Raw genomic sequence first — 27,841 nt, 5'->3', positions numbered from 1 at the left:
CCCCAGGTCAACCCCTCAGGACCCCCACCCAGGACCCCCATGTGAACCCCCAGGACCCCCAGGTCAACCCCCCTAAGACCCCCAGGTCAACCCCACCAGGACACCCCCAGGACTCCCAGGTCAACCCCCCCAGGACCCACAATCACCCCCACCCTGGACCCCCCAGGTGAACCCCTCAGGACCCCCAGGTCAACCCCCCAGGACCCCCAGTCACCCCCTCAATGGGAGCGCAGGGGCGGGGCCTTAGTGGGACAGCCAATGGCAGCGCGGCGCGTCTCCCGTCGGCCAATCACCGCCAAGCTGCACAGTCACGCGGGGGTCGCCGTCAATCTCAGCCCCGGGGGCGTGTCCGCCTACGGTGAGGCTCCGCTGCCGCAGCCAATGGGAGCGCGGCGGCTGCTCGGCCGGGCCAATGGCGGCGCAGGGGGCGGGCCGTTCCGCCGCACCGGAAGCGGCGGCCCCGCCATGGAGGCGCTGCGCGCGTGGCTCGTCCCGGTGCTGCTGCCCGACCGCTGCTTCGAGGAGCTGCTGCTGCACCGGCGCCTGCTGCACGGTGCGGGGGGGGCACCGGGGGGGCGGGGCCACGCGGGGGGGGCGGGGCCACGCGGGGGCGGCGGGCGGAGGTGCGTGGGGGGGGGGGGGGTGTCGGCCGCCATCTTGGCGCCGGGCGGAAGTTCCCGGCGGGTCGGGCGGGGTTTGGCGCGGGAAGTTGGCGCCGCCATCTTGGTGCCGGGCGGAAGTTGGGGGTTTGGGGGCTGTTTTGGGGGTTCCCGTTGATCCCACGCGTGTTTTTCCCCCCCCTCCCCCCCAACCAGTTCCGTGCTTGAAAATCCTCGTGAGCAAAGCGCTGGGCTACGCGATCGTGGGCGGCTCCGTGCTGGGTGAGCGCGGCCGTCAGTAGGGACCAGAGTGAACAGCCCGGGTGGGGGGGTGGTGTTGGGGCTCCAACCATCAGTAGGGACCAGAGTGAACAGCCCCGGTGGGGGGGTGTTGGGGCTGTGACCGTCAGTAGGGACCAGAGTGAACAGCCCGGGTGGGGGGGGGTGTTGGGGCTCCAACCATCAGTAGGGACCAGAGTGAACAGCCCCGGTGGGGGGGTGTTGGGGCTGTGACCGTCAGTAGGGACCAGAGTGAACAGCCCGGGTGGGGGGGGGTGTTGGGGCTCCAACCATCAGTAGGGACCAGAGTGAACAGCCCCGGTGGGGGGGTGTTGGGGCTGTGACCGTCAGTAGGGACCAGAGTGAACAGCCCGGGTGGGGGGGGGTGTTGGGGCTCCAACCATCAGTAGGGCCCAGAGTGAACAGCACATTTTAAGTTTAAGGGGGTTTTGGGGGTATTGGGAATGGGGTCATCAGTAGGGACCAGAGTGAACAGAACACAATAAGTCCCAGGAGGGGTTCAAGGGTACTGGGAGTGTGGTCATCAGTAGGGCCCAGAGTGAACAGCACATTTTAAGCCCCAGGAGAGGTCTGGGGGTACTGGGAGTGGAGTCATCAGTAGGGCCCAGAGTGAACAGCACATATTAAGTTCCAGGGGGGTCCGGGGATATTGGGAGTGTGGTCATCAGTAGGGCCCAGAGTGAACAGCACACAATAAGTCCCAGGAGGGCTTTGGGGGTATTGGCAGTGGGGTCATCAGTAGGGCCCAGAGTGAACAGCACACAATAAGTCCCAGGAGGGGTCTGGGGGGATATTGGGAGTGGGGTCATCAGTAGGGACCAGAGTGAACAGCACAAAGTGAGCCCCAGGAGGGGTCTGGTGGCACTGGGAGTGTGGTCATCAGTAGGGCCCAGAGTGAACAGCACATATCAAGCCCCAGGAGGGGTTTGGGGGCACTGGGAGTGGGGTCATCAGTAGGGCCCAGAGTGAACGTCCCGCAGTGAGCAGTCTGTGGGTCTGGGGGTTTGGGGTAACCCCCGTGTCCCCCCAGTGAAGCTGCCGCAGGTGCTGAAGGTGTGGGGCGCCCGCAGTGGGGCGGGGCTGAGCGCCTGCGCCGTGGGGCTGGAGCTGCTGGCGCTGGGGGGCAGCGTGGCCTACGGCACCGCCCGCGGCTTCCCCTTCAGGTGAGACGGGCCGGGGGCGGGGGGCGGGGCCTTCCTGGGGACCCCGGGGGCCCTTCCTGGGGACGCCTGGGTCCCTTCCTGGGGACGCCTGGGCCCTTCCTGGGGACACCTGGGTCCCTTCCTGGGGACACCTGGGCCCTTCCTGGGGACACCTGGGTCCCTTCCTGGGGACGCCTGGGCCCTTCCTGGGGGGACCTGGGGCCCTTCCTGGGGACACCTGGGTCCCTTCTTGGGGGGGCCCGGACGCCTGGGTCCTCTGTGGGGGGGGGTTAGAGGACCCGGACGCCTGGGTCCCTTCTTGGGGGAGCCCGGACGCCTGGGTCCCCTGTAGGGGAGGTTGGGGGACCCGGACGCCTGGGTCCCTTCTTGGGGGAGCCCGGACGCCTGGGTCCCCTGTAGGGGAGGTTGGGGGGCCCGGATGCCTGGGTCCCCTGGGGTGGGGGGGCCCCCTGGACACCTGGGTCCCTTTTTGGAGGGTTTAGGGGGCCCGGACGCCTGGGTCCTTTCTTGGGGACACTCGGACGCCTGGGTCCCTTCTTGGGGACACCTGGGTCCCCTGTGGGGGGGTTTATGGGGCCCGGACGCCTGGGTCCCCTCTGACCCCTCCCCTCCCCCAGCGCCTGGGGGGAGTCGCTGTTCCTGCTGTTCCAGACCCTCACCCTCCTCTTCCTCATCCTGCACTTCCGGGGTCACACGGCCCGAGGTCAGCGGGGGAGGGGCTGGGGGGGGGGGGCGGGGGCCGCCCGGACGCCTGGGTCCCCTGACGCCCCTCCCCCCCAGGGGTGCTGCTGCTGGCCGCGTTCTGGGGGTCCCTGGGGGTCCTCACGTCCCCCCGCGCCCCCCCCGCGCTCCTCACCGCGCTGCAGGCGGCCAACCTGCCAATCATCGTGGGCAGCAGGGTGGGGCCCGGACGCCTGGGTCCCTTTTGGGGGGGGGGGGGGTCGAGGGGGGGGGTCCCTCGGGGGGTGGGGGCAGGGACCCGGACGCCTGGGTCCCTTCTTGGGGGGATGGGGGGAGGGTCAAGGGGGTCCCTCGGGGGGTGGGGGCAGGGACCCGGACGCCTGGGTCCCTTTGGGGGGGCGGGGGGGGAGGGAGGGTCGAGGGCGGTCCCTCGGGGGGTGGGGACAGGGACCCGGACGCCTGGGTCCCTTTGAGGGGGGGGGTGGGGAGGGTCGAGGGGGGGTCCCTCGGGGGGTGGGGGCAGGGACCCGGACGCCTGGGTCCCTTTTGGGGGTGGATGAGAGGGTGGGGCAGGACGCCTGGGTCCCTGTTTTGGGGGGGGGGTGAGGGGAGAGGGTTAATTTAGGTCGCAAGGGGAGGGACCCGGACGCCTGGGTCCCTGACCCCGCCCCTCCCGTTGGCCCCGCCCCCAGCTCCTGCAGGCTCTGACCAATCACAGGCAGGGGCACACGGGGCAGCTCTCGGGGATCACGGTGGGGCTGCTCCTGGGGGGGGCGCTCGCCCGCGTCTTCACGTCCCTGCAGGTGCGCCCCTCCCCCCCCCGCCCCTCCCCCACCACACCCCTCCCCCACCCCCCCGGGACCTCCCCAAACCCCCCCCAGAACGCCCGACCCCCCACCCTTCCAAACCCCGATAAAACTCATTTGGGGGCCGTTCACTCTGGTCCCTACTGACGGCTGCGCAGCCAAAATCCCCCCCCAAATCGCCTGGGATCCCTCCTGGACACCCCCAACTCCTCCAGGACCACCCCCGACCCCACCCCCCCAGAACCCCCAACCCCACCCACCCCTCCAAACCCCAGTAAAACTCATTTGGGGGCCGTTCACTCTGGTCCCTACTGATGGCTGCGCAGCCAAAATCAACCCCAAACCCCCTGGGATGCCCCCAAATGCCCCTGGGACACCCCCCCAACGCCCCCCCGACCCTCCCCTGCCACCCCCAAAACCCCTTGTTGTCCCCCCCCTCCCAGGAAACCGGGGACCTCCTTTTGGCCTCGACCTTCGTGGCCTCGGCCGCCTGCAACGCGCTGCTGCTGGGGCAGGTTCTGTATTACCGGGGGGGCCCCCCCGCTCCCCCCCACCCCAAAGCCGACTGAGGCCCCTCCCCCACCCCCGGCTCGGTGTGGGGGAGGGGCCGGGGCTGGGACCCCCCCGGACGCCTGGGTCCACCTGTGGGAAAGCTCCAGGGGACTCAGGCATCCGGGCCAGAGCCCCCCCCCCCCCACCCCCTCCACCCCCCCCAATAAAGGTGTCCCCCCCCCGTTATTTTTAATTAGAGGTTAATTAACCCCTGACCCCCTGCGACTCGACTCCGTTTATTCCCACCAATAATTAATTATTTCTATGCAAAATACTCTCATCTCCCCCCCTCCCCCACACCAAAGTGGGGGGGACCCAGGGGACCCCCCCAGACCCCCCCCCGGGGTGCGGGGGCCGAGATTTGGGGGGAGGGGGGGGACACCCCAACCCCCCCCCCCGGGCGTACAAATATATAGAATTATATGTACAAAAATCCAGTCCAAAGTGGGGGGAGGGGGCAGTTTGGGGACCCCACCCCCCAAAAAAACGCCGCGGGGGGGTGGGGGGAGGGTCCACATCACACCGGGGACCCCCGCCCCCCGTTGTTTTGGGGTGTTGGGTCTCACCCCTCCCCCAACATGCAGCTGCCCCCCATCCTGGGTGGGGGGGTCCCCGTTTTTTTGGGGGTCCCCCGTTCCAGGGGGGGTCAGGGGGTGTTTTTGGGGGGCCCCCCCAGCCCCTAAAGGCGCTCGCGGGCGGGGACCCAGATGTAGGGACCCGAGAGCTCCTCGATGACGCGCTTCACCTTGTGGTAAATCTCCTCGAAACTGTCGCCCTCCACCATGGCTGGGGGGGAATGGGGGTTAATTGGGGGGGCGGACACCCCCTGGGTCTGGGGGGGTCCTGGGGGGAGGGCTGGGGGGGATTTGGGGGCGTTTGGGGGGTCCCTGAGGGTTTGGGGGCTGAATATTGGGTGTGCAGCCATCAGTAGGGACCAGAGTGAACAGTGGTGAATTGAGTTTTTGGGGGGTTTGGGAGGGTCCCTGTGGGGCGGGGGGAGCTGGGGGTCCATGGGGGGGGTCTGGGGGTCACTCGGGGGTTGGTGGGGGTGTTGGGAGGGGATTTGGGGTGTGCAGCCATCAGTAGGGACCAGAGTGAACAGCGGTGAATTGAGTTTTGGGAGGGTCCATGTGGGGTTGGGGGGGTCTGGGGGTCCCTGGGGGGCTGGGGGGGGACTTCAGGTCTGCAACCATCAGTAGGGACCAGAGTGAACACCCCTGAATTGAGTTTTTGGGGGGGGGTTGGGAGGGTCCCTGTGGGGCGGGGGCGGTTGGGGGTCCCTGGGGGGGGTCTGGGGGTCCCGGGGGTGTTGGGGGTGTCCCGGGGGGGTCCCCGTGTCCCCTCCCCACCTGAGAAGCACTCGGTGAATTCGGCCTCCAGCTTCGTCGCCCTCTCGAACGCTTTCCGGGCCTGCTCCTCCGTCACGCGCTTGCTGATCTCCCTGGGGGCGGAGCCACGGCTGCAGGCCACGCCCCCGCAGAGCCCCGCCCACGGAGACCACGCCTTCCCCGGCCCCACCCCTCCGGCAGGCCCCGCCTCGCGCCAAACCCCGCCCTCCCGCGAGCCCCACCAAACCCCGCCCCCTCTGCTGATAGGCCACGCCCCCGCAGACCGCGCCCCTCAATCAGACCACGCCCCCTTAAAGCAGGCCACGCCCCTCCGAGACCACGCCTTCCCCGGCCCCGCCCACCCGCTCCGTGGAGCCCCGCCCCTTCCGCTTACAGGCCACGCCCCCAAACGAGACCACGCCTCCTTGCAGCGACCACGCCCTCGCAGGCCACGCCCCCCATCCAGTGGATGGGAGGTTCGAGGCCCCTCTGCGGCTCCGCCCACCCTAAGTCCACGCCCCCATCCACAGGCTCCGCCCCCTCCCCGCTGAGTCCACGTGTGGCCACGCCCCCATCCGCAGGCTCCGCCCCCTCCCTCCTCCATAAACGCCCAGTGGGGGCGCTTCGAGTCCTCCTTGTGGCCACGCCCACCGCAAGGCCACGCCCCCTGCCGCAAGCCCCGCCCCCTCCTTACTCCCCATCACCCCCTGTGTGGGCGGTTCGAGTCCTCAGTGCTGCCCCCCACCCGGGCCCGGCCCCACCCCTCCCTGAGGCCCCGCCCCCGTTAGGCCCCACCCCTGAGGCCCCGCCCCGTCGGGCCCCGCCCTCACAGGACGTTCTCCAGCGACTTGGGCCGGATGAAGATGGCGATCGGGTGCAGCTGCGCCGCCTGCAGCCGCCGCACGGCGTTGGCCGACACGTCCAGGATGCAGTGCTTGCCCTGCCCCCCCCGCCAGACACCGTGACGTCACAGACACGCTCGTGACGTCAGAGTCACGCCCGTGACGTCACCCGCACCCCCCGAGTGTCTCCATGGTGTCCCCATCTCCCCCCCCTTGGCCACTGCCCTGACGCTGTGCGCTGTCCCCATGTCCCCCCATGTCCCCATGTCCCCCTCTCCCCATCCCACCTGCTCAGCCACCTCTCGCACGCTCTGCACTGTCCCCATGTCCCCATATCCCCCTGTCCCCATGTCCCCTGTCCCCATGTCCCCATATCCCCATGTACCCATAACCCCCTGTTCCCATGTCCCCGTCCCCATGTCCCCATGTCCCCCCATGTGTCCCCATGTCCCCCCCCGTCCCCATGTCCCCATGTTCCCCCCCCCGTCCCCATGTCCCCATGTGTCCCCATGTCCCCCCATGTCCCCATGTCCCCCTGTGTCCCCATGTCCCACCTGCTCGGCCACCTCGCGCACGCTCTGCACGCTGGTCCCGTACAGGTGGCTGTTGCACTGCCCCCCATGGTGCCCATGTCCCCCCATGTCCCCCCTGTCCCCATGTCCCCATGTCCCCCCGTGTCCCCAGTGTCCCCCTGTGTCCCCGTGTCACCTGCTCGGCCACCTCGCGCACGCTCTGCACGCTGGTCCCGTACAGGTGGCTGTTGTACTGCCCGGCCTCGATGAACTTGTGGCCCTGGATGTCGCGCTCCATGCGCTCCCGCGACGCCACGAAGTGGTAATCGCGCCCATCCACCTCGTACTCGCGCTTGGGACGCGTCGTGTCTGGGGACATGGGGACAGCGTGGGGACACGGGGACAGCGTGGGGACACCGTGGGGACAGGGACGTGGGGACAGGTCGGTAATCGCGCCCATCCACCTCGTACTCGCGCTTGGGACGCGTCGTGTCTGGGGACATGGGGACACCGTGGGGACATGGGGACACCGTGGGGACACCGTGGGGACAGGGACGTGGGGACAGGTCGGTAATCGCGCCCATCCACCTCGTACTCGCGCTTGGGACGCGTCGTGTCTGGGGACACCATGGGGACAGCATGGGGACACCGTGGGGACAGCATGGGGACATCACAGGGACATCACGGGGACAGGGACATGGCGACAGCATGGGGACAGCATGGGGACAGGCACAGGGACGTGGGGCCAGGGACATGGGGACATGATGGGGACACCGTGGGGCCAAACACTTGGACATGGGGCCAGGGACATGGGGACACCATGGGGACACCGTGGGGCCAAACACTTGGACATGGGGACAGGGACATGGGGACATGATGGGGACACCATGGGGACACAATGGGGACACCATGGGGACACCATGGGGACACAATGGGGACACCATGGGGCCGAACACTTGCACATGGGGACAGCACTGGGGACACTGCGGGGGCCATGGGGCCAGGGCCATGGGGCCAGGGACATGGGGACACCATGGGGACACCATGGGGACACCGTGGGGCCAAACACTTGGACATGGAGACAGGGATATGAGGACATGGGGACACCATGGGGACACAATGGGGACATCATGGGGACACCATGAGGACACCATGGGGCCGAACACTTGGACATGGGGACAGGGCCATGGGGACAGGGACATGAGGACAGGGACATGGGGACACAATGGGGCCACCATGAGGCCGAACACTTGGGCATGGGGACAGAGCCATGAGGACAGGGACATGAGGACACCATGGGGACACAATGGGGCCACCATGAGGCCACCATGAACACTTGCACATGGGGACAGGGCCATGGGGACAGGGACATGAGGACAGGGACATGAGGACAGGGACATGGGGACAGGGCCATGGGGACAGGGACATGAGGACAGGGACATGAGGACAGGGACATGGGGACAGGGACATGGGGCCACCATGGGGCCGAACACTTGCACATGGGGCCAGGGCCATGGGGACAGGGACATGGGGCCACCATGGGGACACAATGGGGCCACCACGGGGCCACCATGGGGCCAAACACTTGCACATGGGCACAGCGCCGGGGGCCACAGGGCCACGGGGCCAGGGACGTGGGGCAGCGGCCGCCCCGGGGCCGCCCGTGGGGTCCCCCCGATGTCCCCCCCGTGTCCCCCCCGTGTCCCCGGTGTCCCCGGTGCCACTCACGGGGGACGCAGGAGCCGAACTTGTCGGGGAACTCGGAGAGCAGGTCGTCGTTGACGCGGTCCTTGCTGGGGCCCAGGATGATGATGGGGCGCGCGTAGTGCACTGGGGGGGGGGCAGCGACCTTGGCACCGACCTTGACCCCTGAGCCCCGCCCCGCCGCCCCGCCCCCCCCACCTTCCATCTGCGTCACCGTCTCGTAGCTCAGCACCGCGTCCTCGCGCCCTAGGGGGGACACGGGGGTCAGGGGGACCCAGGCGTTCGGGGGGACCCAGGAGGTGGGGGGGGACCTGGGAGTCTGGGGGGACCCAGGCGTCCGGGAGGGACCCAGGAGTTCAAGGGGGACCCAGGCGTTCGGGGGGACCCAGGAGTTCGGGGGGGACCTGGGAGTCTGGGGGGACCCAGGCGTCCGGGAGGGACCCAGGAGTTGGGGGGGACCCAGGCGTCTGGGAGGGACCCAGGAGTGCCCCGAGGGACCCAGGAGTTCAGGGGGAGGGGACTCAGGAGTCTGGGAGGGACCCAGAAGTTTGGGGGGGACCCAGGAGTGCCCCGAGGGACCCAGGAGTTCGGGGGGGACCCAGGAGTTCGGGGGGGACCCAAGAGTTTTGGGGGGGACCCAGGAGTTCGGGGGGGACCCAGGTGTCTGGGAGGGACCCAGGAGTGCCCCGAGGGACCCAGGAGTTCGGGGGGGACCCAGGAGGGACCCAGGAGTTCGGGGGGACCCAGGAGTTCGGGGGGGACCCAGGAGTTCGGGGGGGACCCAGGAGTGCGGGTGCAGCAGGCGGGTCCCTCCCAGGCAGCCGAGGGCTCATTAACCACCCGCTAATTACCCGCAGGTGCCGCTAATGAGGCTCCAACCGCCCCCACCCGCACCTGGGGGATTGCCCCACCCCCCAGGGAGGGACCCAGGAGTGCGGGAGGGGGTGGGGACATGCAGGGGGGTGTGGGGGAGGGGCGGGGAGGCCACACCCACCTTGTGGGCCCGATCCGGGGACCCGATCCTGCGGGGAGAGAGAGAAGGGTGAGGGGGGGAAGGGCGAGGGGGGGGGGGGGAGGGGCGGGGGGGAGGGGCGGGGGCTGGGGGGGACGGGGGGGGAGGGGCTGACCTTGGCCTTGAGCCGCGTCCACTCGCGCCGCTCCACGCTGGGGACAGAGGGGCTGGTCCCAGTGCCCCCTCCCCCATCCCCCATTCCCCCCATTCTCCCCATCCCCCACCCCCATTCCCCTCCCCCATCCCCCCCATTTCCCCCATCCCATCTCCATTCCCACCCCCCACCCCCATCCCCCACCCCTATTCCCCCCATTCCCCATACCCCATTCCCCCTTCCCCCATCCCCCACACCCCCATCCCCCATTCCCCCCTCCCCCATTCCCCAATCCCCCCAGTTCCATCCCCACCCCCTATTCCCCATCCCCCATTTCCCCCATCCCCATCCCCCATTCCCCCCATTCCCCCACCCCCATCCCCCATCCCCCATCCCCCATCCCCCATTCTCCCCATTCCCCCACCCCCATCCCCTATTCCCCATCCCCATTCTCCCCATTCCCCCACCCCCATCCCCTATTCCCCATCCCCCATCCCCCATTCCCCCACCCCCATCCCCCATCCCCCATTCCCCATTCCCCCCATTCCCCCATCCCCAACCCCCCTCCCCCCCAGGTTCCCCCATCCCCCACCCCCCATTTCCCCCTCTCCCCATCCCCCCCTCCCCCTCCCCACGCCCCCCATCCCCCCCACGCCCCCACCCCCCCCGCGCGCCCCTCCCCCACCGTCTCTTGGAGGGGATGAAGCCGACGTGCGGGGGCTGCCCCCCCCCCGCGGGCCGCGCGTGCCACCACTCGTCATCGGAGGCGTCCAGCACGTGCAGGACGTCCCCGAACCGGAAGGAGAGCGCCTGGCTCAGGAACCCGCAGTCCTTGGCCTTCTCCGAGTCGAACAGCGCCCTGCGGGGACAGCGGGGACGCCAACGGCACCTCAGGGCCACCTCGGGGCCACCCGGGACACCCCGTGTGCTGTGAGTCACCCCCCGTGTGCCCTGAGACAGCCCCTGTCACCCCCAGTGTCCCCAAGGGCAGGGACAGCGCCTGCTCAGAACCCGCAGCCCTTGGCTTCTCCGAGTCGAACAGCGCCCTGGGGACGTTAATGGCACCTCAGTGCCACCTCAGGGCCACCTCGGGGTCACCTCAGAGTCACCCAGGACACCCCGTGTGCTGTGAGTCACCCCCTGTGTGCCCCGTGTCCCCCCGTGTGCCCTGAGACAGCCCCAGTGCCCCCAGTGTCCCCAAGGGCAGGGACAGCGCCTGCTCAGAACCCGCAGCCCTTGGCTTCTCCGAGTCGAACAGCGCCCTGGGGACACCAATGGCACCTGGGTCACCTCGGGGTCACCTCAGGGTCACCTCAGGGTCACCTCGGGGTCACCTCGGGGTCCCCCTGTCACCCCCAGTGTCCCCTCCCGTCCCCCCGGCCTGGCTGAGGAACCCGCAGTGTCCCCATGTCCCCACATCCCCTGGACCCCCTGCTGTCCCACACACCCCCTGATGTCCCCAATGTCCCCCAATGTCCCCATGTCCCTGATGTCCCCCATGTCCCCGATGTCCCCATGTCCCCGATGTCCCCGATGTCCCCATGTCCCCATGTCCCCCTGACCGCACGTAGAAGCCGCCCTTGCTGTCGCTGCGCAGGGACGCGCTGCCCGAGCCCTGTGTCCCCGTGTCTGTCCCCATGTCCCCGATGTCCCCGATGTCCCCGATGTCCCCATGTCCCCCTGACCGCACGTAGAAGCCGCCCTTGCTGTCGCTGCGCAGGGACGCGCTGCCCGAGCCCCATGTCCCCGTGTCTGTCCCCATGTCCCCCGATGTCCCCATGTCCCCCGATGGCCTCATGTCCCCCAATGTCCCCAATGTCCCCGATGTCCCCATGTCCCCCTGACCGCACGTAGAAGCCGCCCTTGCTGTCGCTGCGCAGGGACGCGCTGCCCGAGCCGAGGCTGCTGCTCAGCAGCTGCTCCCGCAGGTCGTGGATCTTGGCCTCGAAGCGGCTGTACTCTGGGGACAAGGACATGGGGACATGGGGACATGGGGACATGGGGACATGGGGACAAGGACATGGGGACATGGGGACATGGGGGGCATGGGGGCATGGGGACAAGGACATGGGGACATGGGGACATGGGGGGCATGGGGGCATGGGGGCATGGGGACATGGGGGCATGGGGGACATGGGGGACATGGGGACATGGGGGACATGGGGGACATGGGGGACATGGGGGCATGGGGACATGGGGGACATGGGGACATGGGGGACATGGGGACATGGGGACATGGGGACATGGGGACATGGGGGGCATGGGGGACATGGGGACATGGACATGAGGACATGGGGACATGGGGACATGGGGGCATGGGGGACATGGGGGCATGGGGGACATGGGGGACATGGGGGACATGGGGGACATGGGGGACATGGGGACATGGGGACATGGGGGCATGGGGACATGGGGGACATGGGGGACATGGGGACATGGGGACATGGGGGACATGGGGACATGGGGGACATGGGGACATGGGGACATGGGGACATGGGGACATGGGGGGCATGGGGGACATGGGGACATGGACATGAGGACATGGGGACATGGGGACATGGGGGCATGGGGGCATGGGGGACATGGGGGCATGGGGGACATGGGGGACATGGGGGACATGGGGGACATGGGGACATGGGGGACATGGGGACATGGGGACATGGGGGCATGGGGACATGGGGGACATGGGGGACATGGGGACATGGGGACATGGGGACAAGGACATGGGGGCATGGAGACATGGGGACATGGGGACATGGGGACATGGGGGGACATGGGGACATGGGGACATGGGGACATGGGGGGCATGGGGACAGGGGACAGGGGACATGGGTCCAGGTCTCACCCTCGGGCCGGTACTGGGCGATGATGGTGACGCTCTGGGACATGGGGACAGGGGACAGGGGACAGGGGACAGGGGACATGGGTCCAGGTCTCACCCTCGGGCCGGCACTGGGCGATGATGGTGACGCTCTGGGACATGGGGACAGGGGACAGGGGACATGGGGACATGGGGACATGGGGACATTGGGGACATGGGTCCAGGTCTCACCCTCGGGCCGGTACTGGGCGATGATGGTGACGCTCTGGGACATGGGGACAGGGGACAGGGGACATGGGGACATGGGGACAGGGGACATGGGGACAGGGGACAGGGGACAGGGTCCAGGTCTCACCCTCGGGCCGGTACTGGGCGATGATGGTGACGCTCTGGGACATGGGGACAGGGGACAGGGGACAGGGGACATGGGTCCAGGTCTCACCCTCGGGCCGGTACTGGGCGATGATGGTGACGCTCTGGGACATGGGGACAGGGGACAGGGGACAGGGGACATGGGTCCAGGTCTCACCCTCGGGCCGGTACTGGGCGATGATGGTGACGCTCTGGGACATGGGGACAGGGGACAGGGGACAGGGGACAGGGTCCAGGTCTCACCCTCGGGCCGGTACTGGGCGATGATGGTGACGCTCTGGGACATGGGGACAGGGGACAGGGGACAGGGGACAGGGTCCAGGTCTCACCCTCGGGCCGGTACTGGGCGATGATGGTGACGCTCTGGGACATGGGGACAGGGGACAGGGGACAGGGGACATGGGTCCAGGTCTCACCCTCGGGCCGGTACTGGGCGATGATGGTGACGCTCTGCCCCGCGTTCTTCAGCGCCACGGCCGCCTGCTCGTGGGTGGCACCGCGCAGGTCGACGCCGTTCACCTGCACGGGGACACGGACGGGGACGTCACCGGGGACGGGGACACGGACACGGGACACGGGACACGGGACATGGGACACGTCACCGGGGACGGGGACACGGACACGGGACACGGGACACGGGACACGTCACCGGGGGACGGGGACACGGACACGGGACATGGGACATAGGACACGTCACCGGGGACGGGGACACGGACACGGGACACGGGACATGGGACATGGGACACGTCACTGGGGACACGGACACGGGACACGGGACATGGGACATGGGACACGTCACCGGGGATGGGTACACGGGACATGGGACACGGGACATGGGACACGTCACCGGGGACAGGGACACGGGACATGGGACACGTCACTGGGGACACGGACACGGACACGGGACATGGGACACGGGACACGTCACCGGTGGACGGGAACACGGACACGGGACACGGGACATGGGACACGTCACTGGGGACGGGGACACGGACACGGGACATGGGATATGGGACACGTCACTGGGGACAGGGACACGGACACGGGACACAGGACATGGGACACGGGACACGTCACCGGGGGACGGGGACACGGGACACGGGACATGGGATATGGGACACGTCACCAGGGGACGGGGACACGGGACATGGTATACGGGACACAGGACACGTCACCGGGGATGGGGACACGGGACATGGGATACGGGACATGGGACACGTCACCGGGGACGGGGACATGGACACAGGACACGTCACCAGGGGACAGGGACATGGGACATGGGACACGTCACCAGGGGACAGGGACATGGGACACAGGACTGGGACATGGGACAAGGGACATGGGACATGGACATGGGATAGGGACACAGGACACGGACATGGGACACAGGACATGGCACCAGAGGACACGGCCACGGGGGTGATGGCGACACTGGTGATGCTGGGGACTCTTGGGGACAGTTTGGTGACATTGGGGACACTGTGGTGACACTGGGGACAGTTTGGGGACATTGGGGACACTCACGGACAGGATCTGGTCCCCCTTGCGCAGCTCCCGCTCAGGTCGGCCAGGCCCTGGGGACCCGTGGGGACAGGGGGACATGGGGACAGGGGGGTGACCCTGACACTGGTGATGTTGTGGTGACATTGGGGACATTGTGGTGACATTGGGGACACTGTGGTGACATTGGGGACATTGTGGTGACACTGGGGACACTGTGGTGACATTGGGGACACTGTGGTGACATTGGGGACACTCACGGACAGGATCTGGTCCCCCTTGCGCAGCTCCCGCTCAGGTCGGCCGGGCCCTGGGGACCCGTGGGGACAGGGGGGACATGGGGACAGGGGGGTGACGCTGACACTGGTGATGTTGTGGTGACATTGGGGACACTGTGGTGACACTGGGGACACTCACGGACAGGATCTGGTCCCCCTTGCGCAGCTCCCGCTCAGGTCGGCCGGGCCCTGGGGACCCGTGGGGACAGGGGGGACATGGGGACAGGGGGGTGACGCTGACACTGGTGATGTTGGGGACTCTTGGGGACAGTTTGGTGACACTGGGGACACTGTGGTGACACTGGGGACAGTTTGGGGACACTGGGGACACTCACGGACAGGATCTGGTCCCCCTTGCGCAGCTCCCCGCTCAGGTCGGCCGGGCCCCCCGCCAGGATGAAGCTGATGAAGATCCCTTCGCCATCCTCGCCCCCCACGATGTTGAAACCCAAACCCGTGGAGCCGCGGTGGATCACGATGCGCCGGGGGTCCCTGGGGACACGGGGGACATGGGGACATCGGGGGACATGGGGACATCGGGGGACATGGGGACATCGGGGGACATTGGGGGCAATGGGAGCAATGGGGGCAATGGGGACATGGGGGGCAATGGGAGCAATGAGGGCATTGGGGACATGAGGTCATTGGAGGCAATGGGGTCCCTGGGGACACGGGCGACATTGGGGACATCGGGGGCAAGGGGGACATTGAGGACATGAGGTCATTTGGGGCAATGGGGACATTGGGGGCAATGGGAGCAATGGGGGCAATGGGGACACTGGGGGCAATGGGGACAAAGGGAGCAATGGGGACATGAGGTCACTGGGGGCAGTGGGGTCCCTGGGGACATTGGGGACATCGGGGGCAAGGGGGACATTGAGGACATGAGGTCATTTGGAGCAATGGGGACATTGGGGTCCCTGGGGACATTGTTGGGGGTCGTTGGGGATCTTGGGGTTAATGGGGACATCGGGGGCGATGGGGACATGAGGTCAGTGGGGACACTGGGGGCATTGGGAGCAATGGGGACATTGGGGACATCCGAGGCAAGGGGGACATTGAGGACACGAGGTCATTTGGGGCAATGGGGACATTGGGGGCATTGGGGACACTGAGGACATGAGGTCATTGGGGGCAATGGGGTCATTGAGGGCACGAGGTCATTTGGGGCAATGGGGACATTGGGGGCATTGGGGACACTGGGGGTTATCAGGGTCATTGGGGGCAATGGGGATGTGGGGGACATGGGGACATTGGGGGCATTGGGGTCATTGGAGGTGATGGGGACATTGGGGACATGGGGACATTGGGGACATGAGGTCATTGGGGTCACTGGAGGTGATGGGGACATTGGGGTCATTGGGGACACTGGGGAACGTGGTGTGGGGACAGCCCAGGGACACCCATGGGGACACCCCAGGACACATCCTTGGGGACCCTGGGGACATCCCAGGGACACGTGGGGACATCCTGGGGACATTGGGGACATTGGGGACGCGGGGCCGTACCTGGGGACGTCGTCCTCGGGCAGGAGGTCGCGGGGACCCGGTGACAGCCCAGGGGACGCGTTGGGGACATTGGGGACATTGGGGACGCGGGGCCGTACCTGGGGACGTCGTCCTCGGGCAGGAGGTCGCGGGGACCCGGTGACAGGCGCCGTGGGGACGTGGGGGTGGCGGCCGCGGGGAACTCGGGGCCCAGGAAGCTCTGGGGGGGCAGCTCGGAGTCCAGGGGACCGGGGTACGCTGGGGACAGGGGACAGGGGACGTCAGGGGACAGCAGGGGACATGGGGACATCGGGGGACGACAGGGGACAGGGGGGACATGGGGACATCGGGGGACGTCAGGGGACAGGGGGGACATGGGGACATCGGGGGACAGGGGACGACAGGGGGGACATGGGGACATCGGGGGACGTCAGGGGACAGGGGGGACATGGGGACATCGGGGGACAGGGGACGACAGGGGACGGGGACATTAGGGGACAGAAGGGGACATGGGGATGTCAGGGGACATGGGGACAGCAGGGGACATGGGGACGTCAGGGAACATCAGGAGATGTCAGGGGACATCAGGAGACATCAGGGGACAGGGGGACAGCAGGGGACAGAAGGGGACATGGGGTTGGCAGGGGACATGGGACAGCAGGGGACATCGGGGGACATCAGGGGACAGGGGATGTCAGGGGACATCCAGGGACAGCAGGGGACATTGGGGTACAATGGGGACATAGGGACATGGGGGACATTGGGACTGGGGTACGCTGGGGACACAGGGAAATGGGCACATTGGGGACAGGGGGGGCATGGGGACACAGGGGACATGGAGACATCGGGGGACATGGGGGACATCAGGGGACATTGGGGTACAATGGGGACATCGGGACACAGGGACATGTCCCTGTGTCCCCCCGTCCCCGTCCCCGCTCACAGCCGGTGACATCGGGCAGGAAGGTGTCCCCAAGGTAGGTGACATGTCCCTGTGTCCCCCGTCCCCGTCCCCGCTCACAGCCGGTGACATCGGGCGGGAAGGTGTCCCCAAGGTAGGTGACATGTCCCTGTGTCCCCTGTCCCCGTCCCCGCTCACAGCCGGTGACATCGGGCGGGAAGGTGTCCCCAAGGTAGGTGACATGTCCCTGTGTCCCCCGTCCCCGTCCCCGCTCACAGCCGGTGACATCGGGCGGGAAGGTGTCCCCAAGGTAGGTGACATGTCCCTGTGTCCCCCGTCCCCGCTCACAGCCGGTGACATCGGGCGGGAAGGTGTCCCCAAGGTAGGTGACATGTCCCTGTGTCCCCCGTCCCCATCCCCGCTCACAGCCGGTGACATCGGGCGGGAAGGTGTCCCCAAGGTAGGTGACATGTCCCTGTGTCCCCCGTCCCCGTCCCCGCTCACAGCCGGTGACATCGGGCGGGAAGGTGTCCCCAAGGTAGGTGACATGTCCCTGTGTCCCCCGTCCCCATCCCCGCTCACAGCCGGTGACATCGGGCGGGAAGGTGTCCCCAAGGTAGGTGACATGTCCCTGTGTCCCCCGTCCCCGTCCCCGCTCACAGCCGGTGACATCGGGCGGGAAGGTGTCCCCAAGGTAGGTGACATGTCCCTGTGTCCCCCGTCCCCGTCCCCGCTCACAGCCGGTGACATCGGGCGGGAAGGTGTCCCCAAGGTAGGTGACATGTCCCTGTGTCCCCCGTCCCCGTCCCCGCTCACAGCCGGTGACATCGGGCGGGAAGGTGTCCCCAAGGTAGGTGACATGTCCCTGTGTCCCCCGTCCCCGTCCCCGCTCACAGCCGGTGACATCGGGCGGGAAGGTGTCCCCAAGGTAGGTGACATGTCCCTGTGTCCCCCGTCCCCGCTCACAGCCGGTGACATCGGGCGGGAAGGTGTCCCCAAGGTAGGTGACATGTCCCTGTGTCCCCTGTCCCCATCCCCGCTCACAGCCGGTGACATCGGGCGGGAAGGTGTCCCCAAGGTAGGTGACATGTCCCTGTGTCCCCTGTCCCCATCCCCGCTCACAGCCGGTGACATCGGGCGGGAAGGTGTCCCCAAGGTAGGTGACATGTCCCTGTGTCCCCCGTCCCCGTCCCCGCTCACAGCCGGTGACATCGGGCGGGAAGGTGTCCCCAAGGTAGGTGACCGGCTTGGCCACCCGCAGGTGAACGACGTCGAACGTGTTCTTGAGCGCGGCCACCGCGTCCTCGTGCATCACGTCCTCCAGGCTCACGTTGTTCACCTGGGGACATCGGGGACATCGGGGACATGGGGACGTCAGGGGGGGCTGGGGGACATGGGGGGACAGGGGGATATGGGGACATTGGGGACAGGGGGACATCATGGGGAGGGGGACATTGTGGGGATAGGGGGTATGGGATATGGGGACATTGGGGACGGGGAAATCATGGGGACATCATGGGGACATTGGGGACAGGGGGACATCACGGGGACATCATGGGGACATCATGGGGATATGGGATATGGGGACATTGGGGACATGGGGACATCATGGGGACATCATGGGGATATGGGATATGGGGACATTGGGGACATGGGGACATCATGGGGACATCATGGGGATATGGGATATGGGGACACTGGGGACAGGAGGACATGGGATATGGGATATGGGAACATTGGGGACATGGGGACATCGTGGGGACATCATGGGGACATCATGGGGACATCGTGGGGACATGGGGACATTGGGGACGGGGACATCATGGGGACATCATGGGGACATCATGGGGACATGGGGACATTGGGGACGGGGACATCATGGGGACATCATGGGGACATCATGGGGACATCATGGGGACATGGGATATGGGGACATTGGGGGACATGGGGACATTGGGGGACAGGCAGACAGGGGGACATGGGATGTGGGACATGGGGGCATTGGGGACGTCATGGGGACATGGGGACATCATGGGGACATGGGATATGGGACGTGGGGGCATTTGGGACATTGGGGACATCATGGGGACATTGGGGAGACGGGAGATATTGGACATGGGGACATGGGGACAGCAGAGCCACCACCCAGCCCTGTCCCCTCCCCTGATCGTGTCCCCCGATGTCCCCAGTGTCCCCAAGGTGGCACTGGCGCTGTCCCAATGACCCCCATGACCCCAATGTCCCCATTGCCCCCGATGTCCCCAATGCCCCCAATGCCCCCAATGTCCCCAATGTCCCCGTTGCCCCCATTGTCCCCAATGCCCCCAATGACCCCAATGTCCCCAATGTCCCCAATGCCCCCATGACTCCATTGTCCCCAATGTCCCCCATGATCCCAATGCCCCCCATGACCCCAGTGTCCCCAATGCCCCCCATGACCCCAATGCCCCCCATGACCCCCATGATCCCAATGTCCCCCATGACCCCAATGTCCCCATTGACCCCAATGCCCCCATGATCCCCATTGTCCCCAATGCCCCCATTGCCCCCAATGCCCCCATTGACCCCAATGTCCCCGTTGCCCCCAATGCCCCCCATGACCCCATTGTCCCCAATGCCCCCAGTGCCCCCCATGCCCCCACTGTCCCCCTGTCCCCGTGTCACTCACGGCCAGGATCTTGTCCCCGATCTGCAGGCGCCCGTCCTTGTGAGCGGCGCCGCCCTCGATGACTTTGGTGACGTAGATGCTGTTGTCACCGGGGATGTGCTGGTTCCCCACCCCCCCCGCGATGCTGAACCCCAGACCTGGGGACAGGGGACACGTCACCCCCTGTCACCCCATCACCCCCCCCCGTCACCCCAATGACACCGAACCCCAGACCTGGGGACAGGGGACACGTCACCCCTGTCACCCCATCACCCCCCCTGTCACCCCAATGACACCGAACCCCAGACCTGGGGACAGGGGACACGTCACCCCTGTCACCCCATCACCCCCCCTGTCACCCCAATGACACCGAACCCCAGACCTGGGGACAGGGGACACGTCACCCCTGTCACCCCATCACCCCCCCTGTCACCCCAATGACACCGAACCCCAGACCTGGGGACAGGGGACACGTCACCCCTGTCACCCCATCACCCCCCCCGTCACCCCAATGACACCGAACCCCAGACCTGGGGACAGGGGACACGTCACCCCCTGTCACCCCATCACCCCCCCTGTCACCCCAGTGACACCGAACCCCAGACCTGGGGACAGGGGACACGTCACCCCTGTCACCCCATCACCCCCCCTGTCACCCCAGTGACACCGAACCCCAGACCTGGGGACAGGGGACACGTCACCCCTGTCACCCCATCACCCCCCCTGTCACCCCAATGACACCGAACCCCAGACCTGGGGACAGGGGACACGTCACCCCTGTCACCCCATCACCCCCCCTGTCACCCCAATGACACCGAACCCCAGACCTGGGGACAGGGGACACGTCACCCCTGTCACCCCATCACCCCCCCCGTCACCCCAATGACACCGAACCCCAGACCTGGGGACAGGGGACACGTCACCCCTGTCACCCCCCCCATCACCCCCCCTGTCACCCCAATGACACCGAACCCCAGACCTGGGGGTCCCAGGGGTGTCCCCAGGGTTTTGGGGGTGCCAGGGGGGGCCTGGGGATCCCGAGGGGTCTGTGGGGGCTTGGGGGGTCCCGGGAGTTTTGAGGGGGTCTGGGGGGGTTTGGGGGGGTCAGGGGGCGCCTGGGGGGTTTCGGGGTCCCCACCTTTGGGTCCTTTGATGTCCAGCACCCCAAGGGCTCTTGGGGGTTGGGGAGACCCCAGGGGGTTTTGGGGGATCCTGAGGGGTCTGTGGGGGTTTTGGGGGGGACTGTGGGGTTTTGGGGGGCTCAGGGGGTGCCTGGGGGGTTTTGGGGGTGCTGGGGGGTCCCCACCTTTGGGCTCCTTGACATCCAGCACCCCGAGGGGTCCTGGGGCTTGGGGGGATCCCAGGGGGTTTTGAGGGGTCTGGGGGGGGTTGGGGGGATCTGGGGGGGTCTGGGGGGGTCAGGGGGCGCCCGGGGGTTTCGGGGTCCCCACCTTTGGGCCCCTTGACCAGCTTGACGTCCAGGACGCGCTCGGCGGGCGCCTTGCGCCGCACCACGTAGAGCCGGACCACGGCGCCCGCCTCCTTGAGCGCCTCCACGGCCGCGCTGTGCGGCACCTCGCGCACGTCCGCCTCGTTCACAAACAGGATGCTGTCGTTCACCCTGCGGGAAACGGGGGTCGGGGGGGCTGGGGGGGCCCCTGGGGGGGTCCCTGGGGCGTTTCGGAGGGATTTGGGGGGGCCCATGGGGGTTTGGGGGCGAGTTGGGAGTTCAGCCATCAGTAGGAACCAGAGTGAACAACATGTAATGTGTTAGAGGGGAGGTCAGGGGGTTCCTGGTGGGGTGAAATGGGGGGTCAGGGGGTCCCTGGGGGGGTCCCTGGGGCGTTTCAGGGGGATTTGGGGGGTCCCAGGGGGATCTGGGGGGGAGTTGGGCGTTCAGCCATCAGTAGGGACCAGAGTGAACAACCCGTAATGAGGGAGAGGAAGGGTCTGTGGAGCCCTGGGGGGGTCCCTGGGGCGTTTCAGGGGGATTTGGGGGGTCCCATGGGGGTTTGGGGGCGAGTTGGGAGTTCAGCCATCAGTAGGGACCAGAGTGAACAACATGTAATGTGTTAGAGGGGAGGTCAGGGGGTTCATGGTGGGGTGAAATGGGGGGTCAGGGGGTCCCTGGGGGGGTCCCTGGGGCATTTCAGGGGGATTTGGGGGGTCTCAGGGGGATTTGGGGGCGAGTTGGGAGTTCAGCCATCAGTAGGGACCAGAGTGAACAACCCATAGTGTGTTACGGGAGGGGTCTGGGGGGTCACTGGGGCGTTTCGGGGGGATTTGGGGGGTCCCAAGGGGATTTGGGGGGGAGTTGGGAGTTCAGCCATCAGTAGGGACCAGAGTGAACAACATGTAATGTGTTAGAGGGGAGGTCAGGGGGTTCCTGGTGGGGAGAAATGGGGGGTCAGGGGGTCCCTCGGGGGGTCCCTGGGGCATTTTGGGGGGATTTGGGGTGTCCCAGGGGGCTTTGGGGGGGTGTTGTGAATGCAGCCATCAGTAGGGACCAGAGTGAACAACCCATAGTGTGTTAGAGGCGGGGTCCCGGGGGGGTTGGGGGTTCAGGGGGGTTCGGGGGGGTCCGGGGGGGTCCCACCTGAGCCGCCCGTCCTGCGCCGCCGCCCCCCCGGGGATGATTTTGGTGATGAAGATCCCGGGGTCGTCCCCGACGTGCGGGTTGTCGGTGCCGCCGGCGATGCTGAACCCCAGCCCGGAGTTCCCCTGGGGGGGAGGGTCAGTGGGGGGGCCAGGGGGCTTGGGGGGCTCCCCAAGGGGGTTTGGGGGGCTTGGGGGACTCCCCAAGGGGGTTTGGGGGGTGGAATTGAAAGTGCAGCCATCAGTAGGGACCAGAGTGAACAGCCCGTAATGAGGCAGAGGAGGGGGCTGGGGGGTCAGGGGGGACTGGGGGGGTTTGGGGGGCACTGGGGGGGGGTCAGGGAGGGCTGGGGGGTCGGGGGGGTCGGGAAGGTTTGGGGGGGCCGGGGGGGTCTCACCCGCTCCAGCGTGATCTCCTCATATTCCATCTCGCCCTCAGTGCCGTTCACCTGGGGGGGGGGGACACGGGGTCACGGGGGGGGTCACGGGGTCATGGGGGGGACACGGGGTCATGGGGGGGACACCGGGGGTCCCCGAGAGGTCCTGGGGGTCCCGGGGGTCACTCACATAGGCCGGGGCCTCCAGGGTGTCGGTGTTGACGATGACGGGGGGCGAGTTGGCCTGGGGGGGGGACACGGGGGTGGGGGGGTCAGACACCCCCCCCGGTGACGTCATCACACCCCGTGACGTCACCACATCCGTGACATCACCGCCCGGGGGCGGGGTTACCTGGCTGGGCAGGTGGGCGGGGCTCTGCTCCAGGGGGGGGCTGTCCTCATCCTGGTAGCGGTACTTCTGCGGTAATTAACGCTAATTAACGCTAATTAACGAGCCCGGGGGGGTCTCGTTAGTTAATTACACAGCGCGCGGGGGGACCCAGGCGTCCGGGGGGGCTCAGGGGACCCAGGCGCTCGGGGGGGGGGGAGGCTCAGGGGACCCAGGCGTTTGGGGGGGTGGGGGGCTCAGGGGACCCAGGCGTCCGGGGGGGTGGGGGGCTCAGGGGACCCAGGCGTTCGGGGGGGTGGGGGGCTCAGGGGACCCAGGCGTCCGGGCCCCGCCCCCGCAGGGGACCCAGGCGTCCGGGCCGCCAGTTTAATCCCAGCAGCGATTTGCGTCCCGGCCAATCCCAGGCGGGGATTAACTGGGATAAACTGGGGCGGGGGGAGCGGGGGGGGACACGGGGACACCCCCAAACTGGGGCACCCCCCCTCCTCCCAGTGCTCCCAGTACGAGCCCAGTGCACCCCCAGGGCCCCCAGTCCCACACCTCCCAGTGTTCCCAGTACAACAGCCCAGCCCCCCAGTATCTGCATCCCAGTGCTCCCAGTATCCCCAGCACCTGATCCCAGCCCCCCCAGTATCCCCAGCACCTGATCCCAGCCCCCCCAGTATCCCCATCCCAGCCCCCCCAGTATCCCCAGTACCTGATCCCATCTCTCCCAGTCTCCCCAGTATCCCCATCCCATCTTTCTCAGTGTGCCCAGTACCTGATCCCAGTGCTCCCAGTATCCCCAGTACCTGATCCCAGTGCTCCCAGTATCCCCAGTGCCTGATCCCAGCCCCCCCAGTATCCCCAGTACCTGCTCCCAGTGCTCCCAGGATCCCCAGTATCTGCTCCCAGTATCCCCAGTATCTGATCCCAGCCCCCCCAGTATCCCCAGTATCCTGATCTAATTGCTCCCAGTATCCCCAGTACCCGATTCCAGTCCTCCCAGTATCTCCATCCCATTTCCCCCAGTATCCCCATCCCATCTCTCCCAGTCTCCCCAGTACCCACTCCCAGTACCCCAGTATCTGATCCCAGTGCTCCCAGTATCCCCAGTACCTGATCCCAGCCCCCCCAGTATCCCGATCTAATTGCTCCCAGTATCCCCAGTACCTGATTCCAGTGCCCCCATTGACCCCAGTGTCCCCATTACCCCCGGTCCCCCCAATGTCCCCACTGCCCCCAATGTCCCCATTGCTCCCTTGGTCCCCATCACCCCCATTGTCCCCATTGCTCCCAGTGCCCTCAGTCCCCCCATTGCCCCCAGTCCCCCCATTGCCCCCCAGTGCCCCCAGTGTCCCCATCACCCCCAGTCCCCCCATTGCCCCTCAGTGCCCCCAATGTCCCCATCACCCCCAGTCCCCCCATTGCCCCTCAGTGCCCCCAATGTCCCCATTGTCCCCATCGCCCCCAGTCCCCCCATTGTCCCCAGTGCCCCCATCACCCCCAGTGCCCTCAGTCCCCCCACTGCCCCCCTGGTGCCCCCAATGTCCCCATCACTCCCAGTCCCCCCATTGCCCCCCATTACCCCCAGTGCCCTCAGTCCCCACATTGCCCCCCAGTGCCCTCAATGTCCCCATCGCCCCCAGTCCCCCCATCACCCCCATTGCCCCCTGGTCCCCCCATCACCCCCATTGCCCCCCGGCCCCCCCATTGTTCCCAGTGCCCCCATCCCCCCGGTCCCCCCCACCTTGCAGCCGAACGCCAGCGAGAGGCTCCGGTCCCGCCAGCGCAGGCGGCACTGGCACAGCAGCGGGGAGAAGCAGCCGGGACCCCCCCCGGGACCCCCGCCCGGGTCCCCCGGCTCCCCCCGCTCCCCGCCCGGCCCCGCGCCCGGCCCCGCCATCCCGGGCCGCCCCCATCGGGCCCCGCGGCCGCGCTTAAACCGCCGGGATTAAACCGCGCGGGGGAACCATGGCCCCCCCGGGCCGCCGTACCGGGACGCGCGGGGCCCTTCGCGGCCGCCGTACAGCGGCCGAGCCCCCGCACAGTGCCCCCCCCGGGCACCGAGTGACCCCCCCGGGCCCGGGCCGCCCCCCCATTCCCCGGTACCGGGCCCGGTTTGGCCCCTCCCGCCCGCCGTACCCGCCCCAACCCTCACTGGGCCTCGCCCCCCCCAACATCCCCGTCGCCATGGCAACGCGCGGGGCGTCAAGGGTTAACCGGGGGCGGCGGGCGCGGCGCCTGCGCATGCGCGGGAGGGAGCCACGTGGTGGGGAGGGAGCGGGAGCGGCGGGCGGGGAGGTGGGCGGAGCGGTGGGCGGAGCGGTGGGCGGAGCCTCCGCCCTCCCGCGCGTTGCCGGGGAAACGCCGCGGGGCCGCGTCGCCTGGCAACGGGGAGGGGCCGCGTCGCCATGGCGACGGCGCGCGCGCGGGCGCGGGAAAGGGATGGAGCGGGGGGGGGGGGGCGGGAAAAGGATTTTGGGGGGTGGGGGGAATGGGGGGGACGGGGGATGCAAAGTGTGGGGGGGGATGCTCATGCAGGTGGGGGGGGCACAGGGAGGTGTGGGGTGTCAACCCCCCCCTCCCCGGTCCTAAAATCCGCCCCCCCCCACCCTCCCCGTGTAGAGCGCGGGGGGGGGGGCGACACGCGTGTTCACACCTGTTGTGTGTGCGTGTGTGTGCGCACCCCCCCCCCCCCCCCACGCACACGCGTTGCCACGGAAACGCACGCGCCCGCCGGACACCCCCGCGCGCACGCGCCGCCCCCGCGGCCCCCACGGGGGGGGGGGGGGGGGGAGGGGGGACACAACGACCCCCCACACACACCCCCCAACCCCCAGGGAGGGGACACACAGCGACACCCCCCCACCCCGCCCAGGGAGGGACAGGGACCCCCGGGTCCTCCAGTGCCATAGAGACGCGATGGACAGGCCCCAGCGGCCTGGGTGCCCCCCACCCAACTCGCACCCCCCCCACACACGCTGTGACACTGAGGGGGGGCAGCCTTGGGAGGACCCCCCCCCCCCCCCCAAATCACACCCAGCGTTTCCCCCCCGGGACCCCCAGCACCACAGAGACGCCCCCTGGGGAGCACAGCCAGGCCTCCCCCAGGACCATAGAGTGACCCCCGGGCGCCTGGACGGGACCCCCTGAGACCATAGAGCATCCCCCCGCCAGCCCAGAACGGCCCCTTAGGACCACAGAGCTGCCCCCCCCGCCCCACCTCAGCAGCCCAGAGCGGCGCCCCGATACCACCGAGCATCCCCCCCGCCCCGGCCCAGAGCGGCGGCCCCGGGCCCGATCCCGGCGCCGTTGCCCGGTCCCGGTGGCGGCCCCGGCGCCCCCCCGGCCCCCCCGGCCGTACCTTGGTGGTGACGATGCACAGACAGTCCATGGCGGCGGCCGGGGCCGCTCATGGGCCGCCGGGGCGGGCGGGGGGCTCGGGGGGGGGGGCACACGGAGGGGGGCGGTGGAGGACCCGGGGAGGGGGGGTTTGGAGGACCGAGCCCCGGGGTGGGGGGCGGCGGGAGAAGCGGGGATGGAGGAGCCGGGGGATGAGGAGGAGGGGGGGGAGGACCGGGGATGATGGGGAGCGGGGGGATGGAGAAGTGGGGGGGGGAGGACCGGGGAGGGGGGGTTGGAGGACCGGGGGGGGGGGGTTTGGAGGACCGGGGGGGGATGGAGGACCGGGGGGGATGGAGGACCGGGGAGGGGGGGTGAGGGACGGGGGAGGGGGGGTGAGGGACCGGAGGATGATGGAGAAACCGGGGTGGGGGGGGGATGGAGAAGCTGAGGATGATGCGGGACCCAGGAGGGGGGGATGAAGAATGGGGGGGGGGTGAGGGACCGGAGGATGATGGAGAAGCGGGGGGGTCGGGATGGAGGAACCGGGGGGGTCGGGATGGAGCGCGGGTGGGGATGAGGGAGCGGAGGATGCTGGAGACCGGGGGGGGGGGGGGATGGAGACCGGGGGGGGGTGATGGAGCCCCGGGGGGGGGTGATGGAGCCCCGGGGGTGCGGGAGCCGGGGGGCGGAGGAGCGGGGGGGTGAGAACGCGGAGCCCCCGGAGCCCCCGCGGCCGTTGGGGTTCGGGCCGGGGGGGGCGCAGCGGCGGCCGCGGGCGGAGGAGCCGGGGGGGCGGGGAAAGGGGGGCGGGGAAAGGGGGGGGGGGTTAACCCGTTGGTGTCCGTGGGTCTGTACGGGGGGGTTTGTCCGTGGGTCCGTCTGGGGCGGGGGGGGAGGGGGGGAACACCCCGTGTGTCCGTGTGTCTGTCCGGGGGGTGTCAGGCGTTAGTGTCCGTGTGTCCGTCACCCCGTGTGTCCGTGTGTCTGACACCCCCGTGTGTCCGTGTGTCCGTCACCCCGTGTGTCCGTGTGTCTGACACCCCCGTGTGTCCGTGTGTCCGTCACCCCGTGTGTCCGTGTGTCTGACACCCCCGTGTGTCCGTGTGTCCGTCACCCCGTGTGTCCGTGTGTCTGACACCCCCGTGTGTCCGTCTGTCTGACACCCCCGTGTGTCCGTGTGTCTGTCCGGGGGCTGTGAAGCGTTAGTGTCCGTGTGTCCGTGTGTCTGACCCCCCCGTGTGTCCGTGTGTCTGACACCCCCCGTGTGTCCGTCCGTCCGTCTGTCTGTCGATGTCCGCGTGTCTGTCGGTGTCCGTGTGTCCGTCCTGGGGGGTGTGTCCGTGTGTCTGTCTGGGGGGGGCGGTTTGTCCGTGTGTCTGTCTGGGGGGGGTTTTGTGTGTCCGTGTGTCTGTCCAGGGGTCTTTGTCCGTGTGTCCGTCCTGGGGGGTGTGTCCGTGTGTCTGTCTGGGGGGGGGTTTGTCCGTGTGTCCGTGTGTCCGTCCTGGGGGGTTTGTCCGTGTGTCCGGGGGGGTTTGTGTGTCCGTGTGTCCGTCCGGGGGTTCGGGGTCGTTACCCGGAGCCGCGGGGGGGGCGG

General features: G+C 68.3%; 2 protein-coding genes across 7 annotated transcripts; one reads left to right on the top strand and one right to left on the bottom strand.

Moving 5' to 3' along the window:
- Positions 1-345: 345 nt before the first annotated feature.
- On the top strand, positions 346-4,316 carry LOC139825842 (mannose-P-dolichol utilization defect 1 protein-like). Of its 2 annotated transcripts, XM_071800191.1 has the most exons (7): positions 346-553; positions 816-881; positions 1,930-2,062; positions 2,680-2,765; positions 2,843-2,961; positions 3,436-3,546; positions 3,993-4,316. In XM_071800191.1, the coding sequence occupies exons 1-7, from the start codon at positions 382-384 to the stop codon at positions 4,116-4,118; spliced, it is 813 nt and encodes a 270-aa protein (XP_071656292.1). In that variant the 5' UTR covers positions 346-381; the 3' UTR covers positions 4,119-4,316. The 2 variants fall into 2 exon arrangements, with proteins under 2 accessions (XP_071656292.1, XP_071656291.1); XM_071800190.1 differs by lacking the exon at positions 2,843-2,961.
- DLG4 (discs large MAGUK scaffold protein 4) lies at positions 4,306-27,841 on the bottom strand. 5 transcript variants are annotated; one of them, XM_071800167.1, is made up of 21 exons: positions 27,821-27,841; positions 22,924-22,989; positions 22,762-22,815; positions 22,593-22,643; positions 22,196-22,320; positions 21,051-21,220; positions 19,621-19,757; positions 18,153-18,291; positions 16,171-16,309; positions 14,900-15,056; positions 13,203-13,305; positions 11,439-11,553; positions 10,279-10,452; positions 9,615-9,651; positions 9,482-9,509; positions 8,686-8,733; positions 8,512-8,613; positions 6,980-7,152; positions 6,260-6,369; positions 5,451-5,542; positions 4,306-4,887 (listed from the first exon to the last, which is right to left on the bottom strand). In XM_071800167.1, exons 4-21 carry the CDS (start codon positions 22,620-22,622, stop codon positions 4,781-4,783), a joined length of 1,986 nt encoding a protein of 661 aa, XP_071656268.1. In that variant the 5' UTR covers positions 22,623-22,643; positions 22,762-22,815; positions 22,924-22,989; positions 27,821-27,841; the 3' UTR covers positions 4,306-4,780. The 5 variants fall into 5 exon arrangements, with proteins under 5 accessions (XP_071656268.1, XP_071656271.1, XP_071656267.1 ...); XM_071800170.1 differs by lacking the exon at positions 27,821-27,841 and adding an exon at positions 26,267-26,367; XM_071800166.1 differs by lacking the exon at positions 27,821-27,841 and adding an exon at positions 24,897-24,944.

The sequence above is a fragment of the Patagioenas fasciata genome, chromosome 29, assembly GCF_037038585.1.
Source record: "Patagioenas fasciata isolate bPatFas1 chromosome 29, bPatFas1.hap1, whole genome shotgun sequence".
NCBI lineage: Eukaryota > Metazoa > Chordata > Aves > Columbiformes > Columbidae > Patagioenas > Patagioenas fasciata.
This window is presented reverse-complemented; position numbering and strand designations above follow the sequence as displayed.